This window comes from Trachinotus anak, unplaced genomic scaffold, assembly GCF_046630095.1.
Source record: "Trachinotus anak isolate AG129_WGS33_773 ecotype Australia unplaced genomic scaffold, CSIRO_AGI_Tana_v1 ptg000013l, whole genome shotgun sequence".
Classification (NCBI taxonomy): domain Eukaryota; kingdom Metazoa; phylum Chordata; class Actinopteri; order Carangiformes; family Carangidae; genus Trachinotus; species Trachinotus anak.
In genome coordinates, this window is record NW_027273864.1 from 11,685,042 (window position 1) to 11,699,666 (window position 14,625).

The 14,625-nt window shown below is 40.5% G+C and overlaps 1 protein-coding gene across 1 annotated transcript; it reads right to left on the minus strand.

Annotated features, from left to right (window-relative positions):
• Positions 1-8,321: 8,321 nt before the first annotated feature.
• Positions 8,322-14,531, minus strand: LOC139630669 (heme transporter hrg1-A-like). The gene is made up of 3 exons (XM_071494305.1): positions 14,151-14,531; positions 11,711-11,878; positions 8,322-9,556 (listed from the first exon to the last, which is right to left on the minus strand). The coding sequence occupies exons 1-3, from the start codon at positions 14,278-14,280 to the stop codon at positions 9,420-9,422; spliced, it is 435 nt and encodes a 144-aa protein (XP_071350406.1). The 5' UTR covers positions 14,281-14,531; the 3' UTR covers positions 8,322-9,419.
• Between the last annotated feature and the right edge of the window lie 94 nt (positions 14,532-14,625).

Genomic DNA, 14,625 nt, shown 5'->3' on the forward strand with positions numbered 1-14,625 from the left:
GCACCTAATTGTGCCATCCATGGCCTCGAGGCAGAGCCAACACATGTTCCACCTTCACACGGTGAACCCATCTGGGTGTGCAGCCACTTAAACACAGTTTCTACACATTTGCAGTCATGACACAGCAGGCAGGTTCCTCTTGAGAAAATGACGATGTAGCCTACAGGTCATGTTTGCTCAACCTCAGCTTGGACAACAAGGTAGCACAACCTACAAATTGAACAAATGACTAAGTCTTGCGTAAATCTACCTTCGAATCCCAATCAGTTTCCCAACATTGTGACCATTTATATCTTCATGCGTCACAACATGCGTGACTCATGTGTGGATCATCTTGTGGGGAGTTTTCCGCTGCTCTAAGCTGCAGAAATTTTGTACTTTTTGATGACAGCATAGTTAATGGAAGCCTTTACATATCAGTACCGCTAAACATGTTTTTTTTTTTTTCTTTAACACCTTTCACGTTTCCAAAACTGATGGGAATTCAGTCAATGTCCAGAGAAACCGTTATTATTTACCAAAAAACCTGTCATGAGATGTAACTAAATCTCATATCATTCTCTACACGCTGCTTGACAGCTTCTAGCCAACAATTTGGGTGTGATTGCGACAGCATTTGAAGGGCCGTATGTGCGGAGAGCGGTTCAGAAGATTTTTGATGAGCCCCATGATTGCACTGGTTTACATTTCATTCAGAGAGCGACGTTGAACGGAAAGTAGCTTGATCCCAGTTGGGTTCAATCAACTCAGAAGAAAAAAAAAATTAATCTGGCCATCAAAGGAAGCCCGTGGACAGAGACAATGAATTATACGAGGTTGTATTTACATAACAAGCCAAGTCAACTCCAGGCTTAACTGGTATTAGAACTGGGTCTTATTGGGAGCTCTGGTGGAGACAGTGGAGGGACAGGAAAGTCATTGTTGCTGAGGCTAATCTCGGGAGCTGCCGCTTACCTTTTAGAGAAAGCGTGGCTGTGTGCCACCACCATGGAAAAAATGAGCTAACGAAGCGAGTTGGCCAACAGGAATGTCGTGGCACATAGGAGAACAGAAGGGGAGAAAAAAGAGAGACGGAAAGAGGGAGAGAATGGGAGAAGAATGGGAAAAGGGGAAAAGAAAAGGAGAAGAAAGGAGAGGGAGAAAAGGGGGGGAAAAAGTGAGGCTGTCCAAACAGAACCAGATGCAGGAGTGTGGAGGCTCGTTTGATCTCTGTCCTCATAAGCTGATTGATGTTGCACATTTCATTTCCTTGTCAGAGTCTTGACATAATGTTTCACTAAACACTCAGGTCCTGCTCTCCTCTTCGTTTTATTTCCATGGGGGTCATAATTTACCCTTTCTGGAGCTGAAAACAGATCATACACATATCAATATATATCAGTATATATAGGCCTACACACACACACAGGGGGGTGGGGGTTGGATATCAAAGAAGACCAATGTATTGTCTATTTCTGTCTCTACACCATATGGTTTGGTCCTGACTGAAATACAGCACTGAAGAGCAGCCATATTGAAACTTTGAAGTTGAGAAAAAAAAAAAAGATTCTTTAAGTTCGTAATGCAGTCAGTTCAATTACCGTCATACACCAAAAGCTTGAAGCTCTGTAGTCATGTACGCGGCTGGTAGGAGCACAGCGGGATGACCAATCATAAGTGATGTGTTTGGAAATCCACACTGGCTCAACCAAAGGAGCCAATCATTAAATTCCTCCTCACCTTCACCCTGGGAGTTTCTTCACCCTCCTGGCTGCCGTTATTAATGTTTGCACACAGCACACTACGCCCTCCTCCCCCCATCATACCCATCCTTCCACTGCTCCATCCCTCCCGAGGAGCCTATAGTGGCACAAAGGCAGACATCTGGGACCCATTTCCCCCCTGGAGAAGCCCTTCCTGTGGGGTATCCACTTAGAGGGGTTCGGGAGGAGTGGGATGGGGGAGCTGGGGGGGCTGAGGGGTGAAGGTGCATGCTAGGTGGGGGTTAGTGGGGATTGAACTGGGTGGGGTGAGGGGGAGCAGACTACTTGCAAACTAATGAGCACACAGTTTTTTTGTTTTGAACAGAACCAAGTCTTCACCTGCCTTTTGTGGTTGAGTCAGTGAAATTAAACAAATAGTTCAACATTTTGCAAAAGACACTTTTTTGCTAAGAGTTAGATGAGAGGATTGATAGGCCACCAATCTCAGGTTTGTTTGCTAAATATAAAGCTACAGCCAGGAGCTGGTAAGCTTAGCTTAGCATAAAGACTGGAAACACAGAAATTGTTAGCCTGGCTCTATGAGAAGGTAACAAAATACCAACTAGCACCACTGAAGTTCACCAATTGAAACATTATATCATTTGTATAATAAAAGTGTAAAAAAGCTCTTTTACACTTTTACATGACACACTAGACAATCTGTTTCTCCCTGTCTCCAGTGTGTACGCTGAGCTGAGTTAGCCAGCTGCTAGCTCTAGCATCATATTTACTATACAAACATTAAAAAAAGTCTAACCCTCAACAAGAAAATTGATATTCATATTTATCAGAATGATAAGCTAATCCTATTGAGTCAAATATTTCAAGTTAGCTACAAATCTTAATCATAAAAGCTGAGTTTGAAAGAATTGGCCAACAGAGGGTGTACAAAAAATATATAATTTATGAAGTACTATAATTTATATTATATGTCAACATGAATGAGATGTCCTCAAAGGTCCTGAAATGTTCAAATATCAAATTTTCTTAATCAGCTTTTTCACCACATGCAATCGGATCCTATGTAAACTTCTGTCATAGTTAGAACAGTTCTAGTTATTTCACAAGAGAGATGTCTGCGCTGTTTTTGTCTCTGCAACTCTTCCTGGTTTGAGCTGAAAACCATTGATATACTTTCGCTCTGTCAATTAATCACAGTATTTGAATCAAAATGTCATTTTAAATTGGAAAAAAAAAGAAAGAAATTTGAACATCTCCAGTTCCTTGAGCTGACAAGCTCCATCTGATGAGGTGATGCTGATGAAGATCATGTGATATGATCGAAAGTTCCAGAACAGTTACTAATCAGACGTTGAGGGGAGACAGATTTGTCAGATGTTCAGAGATGCCTTTAACATATGTGTTTTTCCCATAGAAACCCACAATCTTGTGTTAAAAACATGTCCCTCCCCTGCTGCGTGTAAGCCTGTATTATTCTTGTTTAGCTGTGATTTATCTTCTCGTATTAGGCCGTAATTTATCATAATATTTAGTGCTTAAGCTTCCTTCGAATGTCCATGCTTTCATGTGTAATTTAGCCAATATCCTGCTCTGGCTCTGATTACAGTGTTTAAGTGCTGGGGTCCATCCATGGCACATTACAAACAGTCCCAGTGGAGCTCACAGCTGAGGTGGGGATAGGGCATGCTGGGCTGGTGTATGCTGAACAGCAGGTTAGGTTGAATAAGGACTCGTGTGGCTCATTGTGGGATATCCAGGGAAGAAATAGTGCATGATGCTACTACTGATTTTTAGCCCTCAATGAGAACAACTTTTTGGTTGCAAAGTACCCCAAAATGGTAACACCTAACTTTAAGTCCTGCTATTTAGCATTTATTAGCAGTGTAAAAAAAATGTTGTGAATGGTTTATAACACACTATAATGTAGTTGTAAATAGATAGATAGATTTTTTTAAGCGTGTTATCAATTATTAACAACAACAAGTTAAATGTTGCCAAAAAAATCTCTTTAGCTGATGTTCACGCTTTCTTTTTTGTCATGATGTCACTATAGATGTCACTATGTCATTAATAAATGCTTAATGAGGCTCCAGATCCTCCTGCAACTCTTTCCAAAAGGTAAGTGGTCATATGGTCCAATCAGTCACAACCTGGCAACCCAGAAGTTCTTTTTATCAAAAACTGATCATAAAGTAGCAGTAAATTATTTTTTAACCATTAATACAGCCATTAGGTCAGTCACAGCTGATGAACTCTTATAAAGTGGTTTCTTATTAAAAGCTGTGCCCAAGTTTTCTGTATGAAGTTTGTCAGTGTTAATGCGGCATTAATTAAATGACAGACATTAAACATGAAGTTATAAAGAAGAAGTTATGTGCTTGTTCATCAGAATCTGTTCTATAAACGTAAAACTGCTTTCACTGTAAGTCCATCCTGCTGAGTCTAACCAGCCAGGCAGAAAGACAGTGATGTTATCCAGCACTATATATAGCAAATCATCACATGAAAGTCATAAAGCCCGCTGCTGAGTCAGCCACTCAGATTCAACGTGTTAGGTTTACTTTCTTTGTAAACACTAATAAGAATCTGAGTGAGTCAGCAGATCAGAGTTGACCACGTGGCCACTCTGGTTGGAAAATCCTGTTTCTTCAGACATAAGTTTATCAAGCCGCAAGACTATTGCTGAGAGGAGACTTGTGCACCTGAACGATGACAACAAAACAGAGAGAGAGAGATGACGATGGCCGTTCACCATATGTGAAATTATAACAAGGGCAACCAGACATGATTGTGTGGCTTGTAAAATGTTAAGGTAAATGCTGATCACTACACTGTTCCCACTGTGCGGTCTCCTCTGCAGTTCATCTGAATATCTGGAAATTAAAATAGCAATTAAACACTTTTTGGGCCCTCTATGAACATGGCTCCTTGAGAGAAGAAACAAAAACCCCACACCACAAATCATTTTTTTTTCTACATAAGGATCCTGGCAGGGAGTCAAACACTGCTGTCTCCAACCTCACACTTTAAAATGCTGGCTACTGGAGGCAGTGTCAACCTGGGACCTGCAGGATTAGACACAATCACGCATCCAGTCAAACGGACAGTGCAGCACAGTTTGCAAGGTAGAGAGGAGGGCTGCGTTTCTACAACAGAGCTGTTGCATTAGGAACATCAACAGAGCCAGCTTCAAAGGGGTACGCCTTCACATTGAATCAATCCCCACTTCCATTAGATTAGATGACCTTACCAAAGTTACATTGCGCTAACGTTTCTTTATGGTTTCTCAAATCCCTCGCTCTGGTTCTGGTTCCCCCTGTGAAGCCACTTCAAACAGCCTCTGCCATGGCATATCCCTTTGTGCTCTAAAACAGCAAATATGTGTCTCTCTAAAATGTTTCAGATGCGAGTTCGCAGTGGTCCCAGAGGCACAGACAGCATTGCACACAGAAACACCAGAATCAGAGGGGAGAAAACAAAAGTTGAGTGTAAAGGTAGAGCCTCTGCTGTGCTGCCAATAGGCAGGAGAGAGTCTGACTGACTGATGAGTGATGGGAGACGATGATACAGAGATGCAGAGAAACTGGGGAAAAGAAATGGAAAGAAAAAGCAAATAGTGTGGGAGAAATGCTGCAGCAGTAAATCAGTGTGGTAATAGGAGAGACAGGAGGGGAGGGGGGCTGCAAAGGTCTAGAAACATATGTTTCAGTTTGTAAATAAAACAGTAAATTGCTATGGATATTGCTTAAATATCTGTGGGCTTTGTACCACGCTTTGCGGAAGTTCCTCGGAAATCATTCTGGGACTGCCTTCTTAAAATGCCAAAGCGGCTTCTTAATGTCAAAGAGGCCATCTGGTTCTCGACCAGTTCAAGATGTTTGCTTTTCATTTAGTTTTTTTCCCCTCCTGACGCTTCTTTTTTTAGATCAAATGTTTCATTTTGTATTATTAATACCAATGTTCATATTTCGCAATTGAAAGCATTAGCACGCACCACAGACACAAAGCTGTGAATCCCTCCTCACTTTTAATCAGCACACAAGTAACAAAATGAGTATTTCCAGCTACACTACATTTTAGAGGTAGGTCTTACTTTTTACTCCACTTCAATCATCTTTTACAGAAATAAATCATAAATCATGTGATCAACCTGTAAAACTATCCGATGGATTATAATAGAGTAAAACCTCAACAGTATATATAGCAGTTAAAAAAGTAAAGTAGTACAAGGTAATACTCTGCAGCCTAAGAGTACTTTTACTTTCTGATACTTTGTGCTTTTACATGTAATAAATAATTTGATAGTATGTTATTGCTAGTTTGACTTAAATAAAAGATCTCATTACTTTCTCTATTTATAACCTGATGATAAACTGCAAATATCCAACACAGAGTGTTTACAGCATCAAGTATTCAAATCTGTTAAATGAGTAAAAGTGGTAATACCATGCCTTGAAAATATTAAATAGCTCATTTTAAGTCCTTCATTCAAAACTTAAGCAAACGAAGAATTAGCAATAAAATGAAAGTTTCAAAAGTAAAAGTTGTAACTGTGCAGACCGGCCCCTGTTAGTGTTGTCATATCATACTATTGGATTATCTATGCATGTAAGAAGTAAGTCGGTGCTGCAGGTGGTCGAACATTTTTTTAACTACTTCATATTCTGTCGTGTAGTCTAATCTATAACAATGCAGCATATCTTAAAAACGGATGATGTGTTGGATAAGTAAAATATGAATCTGAAAGGATCTGGTAACTGTATCTGTCAAATTAGTTTAAAGGAGTAAAAAGCATAATAATACAATATTTCCCACTGAAATGTTGTGGAGCTGAAGGATAAGGTAGCGTTGAGAAATTAAAAAAAAAAAAAACACTTCACAGGTACAGAACTTAGTTGCACTCAACCAGTAGATATTTTGCTGCTAATACGAGAGCACTTCTGCATAAGCAAAATTAGAAATGCAGGACTTTTACCTGTAAAAGTTGGTGTGGTGTTGTCACTTTTAGTTGAGTGAAAGATATCGAGACTTCTTCCACCGCTCTATAATATGAGCTGATGATAAATGGTAAATACCCTGCTGTAACTACTCGTTTTCATGTGTCAGTGAGTTCACATGAACAGGTCTGAGAGTGCACAGGTGGATGTTTACAGTGTGTTTGTGTTTGTGTCCTCCACAAATAATTTCAAATGCTTGGATTCTGACGTTATCTGTTGAAAAAGTGTGCGTGCAACACAAAGGAATACTTTCCCCTGTAGGTTGTTTGTTACAAATTCTGACTCAGCTGCTCTTTAGTATCCAATTGTACAGGATGTTTAGGATATTTGTGTTGTTTGAATGTTTAAACTATTGTTTCCAGCCTCACCACAATCTGCCAGACTGCCAGTCAACACTTGAGACAACTTCCTTCCTTGATTTGAGTAGAAAGGAGTCCCATAATTGAATAAAACAAGAGCCCTCCCTCTCTTTACATACCACACACACACACACACACACACACACACACACACACACACACACGTTTTACAGGATGGTGTATAAACTTAATAGGACGCATTTGGTTCCAAAGCCCCCAGCTTGCTCAGTGGAAAGTGAGCCGGATTGTTTTTCAGTTTCTTAATGTCGAACTTTATAACGGCCAGATAAAAAATGTTACCATGGTGATTTAACCACAACATTGCAATTACCTTGATGCAATGAGACTCTGGGGGCTTACAAACAAACCAGTGTAACGCAATTAACATATAAGTACCACCAAAAATGTCCTTAAAACGCAGAGGAAGGATGCAGGAAAGAAACAAAGAAAGTGAAATAATGATAGTGGTTTCTTAAGGATCAAAGTTACTGATCTTCCTAGTAAATAATAAAGCACAATGGCAGATTCACTTTCCTCACTACTTAGCATAGCAGGGGCTTTTCCTTAACATCTCCAGGATGGAGTTAAGAGACACACTTTTCGCCAGATAAATTAATCACTTAAAAAGTTATAATGCACCAAACACTGATAGCGCAGTAATAATTCAGTCACACATTTTTCACATCAACTTCAAAGTCTTTCTATCAGGCGGCAACTTCAACAAAATCATACACCAAAAACTCTCCGCACCAACCCCCCACCTTCCCTTTGAGGGATAAAATAAAAATGTGGATGGATGGAATAATTGCCAGACTTCAAAGTGCAGGTTATTGGTCTGCATTTGCTGTTGCGATTGCGATGCTGTGGGGTGTTTTTTCGTCATAAATGTGGCTCGGGTGGGTGGGAAAAGTAGTTCATTCCTCTCTTGGCACAACTCCCGCTCTAATGCCCAACACTGACCCTCCTGACCCGGGCTTGGGAGGAAGAAGAATGTGTGGCACCTTCAATCTGCTTCCATGACCCTTTCTCATGTTACATGGAAGTCACAAGCCTTATGAAGAAATTGATAACTAATATACTTTTTTTTTTTTTTTTTGCTGTTGCATTTCCTTTGAAATGTAGAGAGGAATTAAAGGTTTTAAAGGAACAGAAACTGTAAAAGATGTTGACACATTCCGTCTCATAAAAGAGGAACGGGTTTTAGCCACTGGCATGGCTATTTTCAGATTTCACTGCAATAACACTCCAGTGCACGGGCGATGTCAAAAAAAAACACATTTTATTAACATGACTCTCAGACACACTCCTGTACAAACACACACACACACACATTCAGTCAAGTGATACATGTAGCTAAAGAAATACAGTAAAACAATCTCATCAAGTGACGACATGAATGGTTTTGACGAAGATGATGTGCCATAAAACAACATGAATACTTGAACATGCACATTAGGGGCATCATTGCTGTTGTGAAGCCCCATCCAAGGCCCATCTTCACACTTATCTTGTCACTTTCTAATGTTGTCACTTTCTTTGAGTGTTTTTAGTCACACAGATAAAAATCATACAGAAAAATCATTCTTTACATTAAGAATGCCCCTTCATAGTTCAGAAATATATTAAATCAGGACACGTGGTGCTTATTTAGAGTTGCACATGAACGCATTCACTTCGATGTTGCAGGATTTTGGGGGACCTGCCCGTTTGCAAGACCCTGATACACTCTGTTAAAGCAGCGCATCAACATTAAAGCACTGTATTCACTACTGTGATATACACATTTCAGACATGTCTTTTGTATATTTCATCATTCACTGATAAAGAAAAAAAAAATAAAGAAAATACATAGAAGTAATATCTCAAATTTGGGATGTGAAGCACTTCACACAGACTGTAAATGTGTTTTAATTGTTGGACGAATGACTCCCTCTAGTGGCTAGAGCATGAAACTGCAACTGATAATTACCACGGGAGCGTGTTGAAACAACAATTCTCTTCACTGTGTCATGGTTAAAAATATTTTGGATTTATTTTGTCATAAGGAAATGGTGCAGATGCATGACTAAGCAAGATGCTGAGGAAGTGAAAATGTAAGAGAATAAAATCTATCATATAAAACAGGTGGGATTTGTCGGTAAAGTGGCCGAGTCAACAACAAATCCTGCACATGTAAGACAGAGGAGGTTTTGGGAGGAGATACTGGCGCTCATCCACAACACAAAGTATTTCACACTCTCCCCTGCTTCCTCTTGAAGTGTCCCTCTTCTCTCCCACACTGTGACACTCTCAGGTTGGGAAGCTAGCACAGTTGAATGCACTGTAGAGTCTGACTGGTCACTGTGGGATGTTTAATGCCCTTAGAAGTCACTGAGGATACTGATGTCGGCAAACTCTTTGCGGTAGCGGTGAGCAGACAAGGCGAGCACGAAGGACCACTTCAGGCTCATGAAGCTCCACACACAGGACAGGTAGAGGCTCCCAGGGTCAGTCAGGGCTGTGGGAGGGGGAGACACACACACACATTAGCATACCTGGTCGAAAACGCAGTAAATGGAATCACAGAGATTTTCACAGCATTGCTACACTATGTGGCCTAAAGCATTAATCTGCTACTTCCACAGTTTCCGCTGTTGTGTAGAGGCTTTCCACAAGACGTTGGAACCTGCCTCCAGAGATTTACTCCCTTTCAGCCACAAGAATATTATTGAGGTCAGACATGATGCATTTGCCAAACCTCTAACAATTAGACTTAAGAATGCTCTGAAGGAGTAAAAAAAAGTTCTAAGACATGTTTATCGAGCGACTCCCTTCTTCTTACAGCAAAAGTGAGAGAAACTCTCCAGTGACTGATAACATGTAAGGTCACAGTAGGAAATGTGAACCTGGGATAATGATTTACCAGCTGTCATATTAGGCAGTCTTTAAAGGCCTTAAATATTGCTCACTGATAAAGTGTGATACTCCTCAAAATCATACTGTATGTGATTTGAATTATTTTTATTTGTTTATTTTTTTTATGCTTTTATCATAGATCAGTGGAGACTGACAGGAAAGGGGGCAGAGAGAGGGGAATGACACGCAGGAAAGCGTCGGAGCGGTCAGGAGTCGAACCGGTGACCGCCTGCTAAGAGCGTCTTGCGCTCACATGGTACGTCCCCTAACCACTCAACTCAACCTGCCTGTGATTTTAATTTTTAAGTTCATTTATTTGTGATATCCTTAATATCTCCAGTAGCAATTAACATGTGAAATGAACAATAATCTAATATATTTAGTATGTAGTAGTAATGTATACACTAGGATTATTAATTGGGATAAAACTAAAAGAAACTGGCTGAAATGGAGTCAAAAAGAAAACCAAAGAGAAGCAAGAAAGAAATTCTGCTGCTGGTATCTAGGAGTAAGTCCAAAATGTCACTTTTAGCGATTCGAAAATAGGAACCCTGGCACCCGAAGCTGGTGGATGCGTTGAGATGAGGGACCTGAGCAGGCCAGCCAAGTTCTTCCACACCACAGTTAGTAAAACCGATGATGTACTTGGTGAGAAGAGAGACAGGAAATGGCCTTGCTCAAACTATGGCCACAGAGTTTGAAGCACACTATGTCTATTGTCTATGTTTGTTTACTGCAGTATTAAGAGTTCTCTTCATTGTGACCCAGGGGCCCAGCACAAGCCATGAAAAAAAAACTATCTTTGTTTTTTGTAACTGTGACAGAAATAATAATTTCTCTATTGATTGTAGTCTTGTAAATGAGAATATTGTACACTAAAGCTATTGTACACAGAACAATATACAAAATAATAATACTGCAATTACTTTAGGCAGATATTGTGATATGATTTATGTCATTTTTGCGTTTCATTTTCACACAAAAAAAATATATATAAATGATGATTTTTGTTGGGTTTTGCACCAAACAAGCATGTTCCTTTATGTTTGTAAAATATGATTTGTAGGCTGGGACATCTCTGCAGCACCACAATGCTTATGGCATGATGTGACACATTTTACCTTTAAAAATTGTAAAAAAAAGAAAAAAAATTAAAAAAAATGCAGCTCCTGCCCTTTGGATATTGCACTTTGCCATATTGTGATTTCAATAATATTTCGATTAATTGTGCAGCCCTATCACACATCATATTATGAAAACAAGAGATGTGATGCATTTTCTCAATTAGACAAAACTTGCTTCGTTATTTGCCCCCGGGCATTTTGGGAATTGGAAATCTGCATGTTAAGACATAATAACACACAAAACTCACACACAAAACTCCACTGGGATGTCATGTGCTTGACCTTTACCCCTTTGTATTTCTGTTCGTTCTGTTCTCAGTATTGCATTCTTTGCTGCAAAACAATTGCACACAGGGCACAGTACATTAGGAAACATCTGTAAAACCTCTAATCTCTTGTGTTTGATCTTTCTTGGGAGAGCCACTAATAGAGGGGATGACAAACAGTAGCTGGTGTGATTATACCACAACCCAGTACTTCCACGCGTTTGGTAAAGAACAGTGTCCACACACACACACACACACACACACACACACACACACACACACACACACACACACACACACACACACACACACACACACACACACACCGCATTATGTGAAACAGGAAAGTGATGGAGAGGAACTTACACTCTTTGTTGCTGATGGCAATAGACAGGAAGGTGATGAAGGCTATGACTGCCAGCAGAGAAAAGAAAACACCAATGAAGAAGAAGAACTTGAGGCCCTTCAGCCAGGTCCTCCAGTAGTCCTGCAGATACATGATGTGAGTGATCAGGGCCCACAGAGCCAGCACACCTGAGGAACAAACACGTGGACACATACAGTTAGTTTTCAGAAGACACTGCTGCTGCTCCGACACGTTTCATTTTCAACACATCAGGCATTCACCGTTCCCATGTTATTTTTATACACTGTCAAAATCCCCAACCAGAGACTTTTTTCTTGTTATTGTTGCATTGTAATACAGTTGTAATAAGAGATTGAAAGTACTGAAGATTCAAAGCACTGCATTCAAAAGCTATTGTATCCTTTCATAGCAACAAACCCTAAAGTCAAACAATGAGCAGACATGGATGGCATGAAAACAACAATGTAGCCTAAATTTAGGCTCTGATTTCTTCTCTCCCAATACAGATTCCAAGCATTAACTCAGGATATGTGGAGATCCTGATTGCTGATCCAAACACAAGTGCTTTCTTTTTCCCCACATTCACAATCTGTATTCGTCACTGTGTGGAACTCTTTGGAGTTACTGATTGAAGAAATACTGAATTTTACACTGACATTGGCAGAGAATCTGTATTTCATGGGTATCTGTTGTGTCTGGCCCAGTCATACCCAGTCCACTTCACAGGGTCAGTATGGACCCTGATACCAATCCAGTGTCAGCGATCAGTGCAGCCTAAATGTCACCTTCCTGCACTAGAAAGAGTGATTTTCACCAGCTGATGTGACAGTTTTGGGAGTGCACCACAAAGAAAAAAAGTTTTCCAGAAACTTTCTGCTCACAGCTGTCTTTCCACAAGCGACAGTAAATGTTCACTGTGAGGCAAGTTAAGTGTCATACATAACTGAAGTGAATGGAAACCAGCACCAGCCTGGAAGTTCGGACAACAATTCAAAAACAGATGATATGCGTGGCAAACGGTCACGATAACTGTTGACGCTGACCTGCGTTTGCATGGTCATGAACTTATGGTTGCACGAGGGGTGAGTGAGCATTTTCAGCGGGAGACATACCATGACAGAGCATGTTGCCATTTGCTGAGTCAATGAATCACACTTCTTTCTTCGTGTTCCCCTTTTTTTTATATATTTGCAGCCGCAGCATTGTGAAGCTGTGCTACATTTCAGTTAACCTGGCTTCTGATTCACTCTCAGTGTTTGAGTGAATGTTTGTGCAACAAGGTTGTACAGTGACCAGTTAACTCTTTGCCATTTTCAGAACGAAAACAGGCATGGAGCAGGTTGCAGCCAGTGCAAATGGAAATGCAGCCTCTAGTTTTCAGGGAGAGCACAAGACAGCCCAGACAAGTCAGACTAATCTGAACTAGTGTGTTTAACAAGCACTAAAACTGATAACAGTACATCCTGTGAACGGATGAGTGCAGAGTTTCCAGATATGAACTTGCTAACCTGAACAGTTGCTCAAAGGTCAGATCCGTGGATATAACACAGCTCACTGCATACTGTCCATAAAGCCAACCACTCCATCTTTTTTAGTGGACAGAACGGCATTTAAGAATTTTGCAAATCTGTGCCCATCGTCATAAGCAAATCGATTTAAACACTCATACTGAATGACTCAAAATGGCTCACTCCAAACTCAATGGATCGTTTAATACCAACCATTTAGCTTCAGCTGTAAGCGCTTTCATGCCCTCCACTTAAACAGTGGTTTCTATTCAATTAAGTACAGTATAAAATGCAACTTGTAGACACTTGTAGATAAAAAGGAACCAGCATCCGCCTGGAAATGTGGGAGGAAAACAGTTCAACTATGTGAAACATTGTAACATGCTTTGAAAAATTGTTTAAAAGAATATAAAGTATGGGTGATTGACTGTACATGTGGGATAAAACAAGCAAAACATTGACACTGTGCTTCAAATCATTTCTATTACAAGAAAAATTGCCTTAATAACCCACTAAATTCATATTTAGGTTTCAATATTCCTGCGCCTTATAATGCTTTTTATTACTTATAAAAGCTTTTAAGATATTTTAATTACTTAATTACTTATAATAGTTATGTTTCCAGGTATAAAACAACACCATTTTTCACAAGCTGAACCCTGTCAGTGAAGACTGTAAAACCTGCAGCAGCATGCGCTGGCCTAATGCTGAAGAAGAAATCATCTGATCCGACTGTGACCCCGCTGATCGGTTGACTCCTCTGCCCTTCAACAACAAGTGTGACCTGCGATCCCCTCAGACTCAGTGTGGTTCAGTGAACCTGAGCAGGGGGCCACCGGTGTTCAGCCGCAGACGGAATAAAGACATGCACATCGACAGGACGCACAGGAAAGGACAACACGACAACAAGCCGAGGGCAGACAGTGTTTACCTGACAGTCCTCCCATGGCTGCGGTCCACGGCTGCCTGTACACGATGTTCCACACCAGGAAAGCAGAGAAGCCCACCAGCACACCAAGCGACGCGTAGCCGACACTAATGTAGGTCTTATTTACAGCCATTATTACCAAAAACACACACAGGCGGCGTGGAGGAAAAGCAGAGACACGACCAGCGGAGAACCGAGTGTGTGTGTTAGTGTGTGTGTGTGTGTGTGTGAGAGAGAGAGAGAGAGAGAGAGAGAGTGTAACGAGCTGACAATTTCAAAACAACTGCATCCGGTCAATCTGCAAACAATGTGTGACTAAATGTGTGTGTGTCCTGCTGACTAATGGTTGTTGTCAAACATACACACACGGGGGCTAAAGTGCGAAACATGACAAAGCGTTTTTCTTTTTTTTTTTTTTTGTCCAGCTGCAAAAAAACATTTTTACGTCATCTGATACCAACCAAAGAGACCTGCTCAG

Coding starts and splice junctions, on each gene's coding strand:
- LOC139630669 (XM_071494305.1), bottom strand. CDS start 14,280: ATGGCTGTAAATAAGACCTACATTAGTGTCGGCTACGCGTCGCTTGGT. Junction 11,879..14,150: donor AGCCATGGGAGGACTGTCAG/GTAAACACTGTC, acceptor TTTGTTCCTCAG/GTGTGCTGGCTCTGTGGGCC. Junction 9,557..11,710: donor TGCCATCAGCAACAAAGAGT/GTAAGTTCCTCT, acceptor CCCCTCCCACAG/CCCTGACTGACCCTGGGAGC.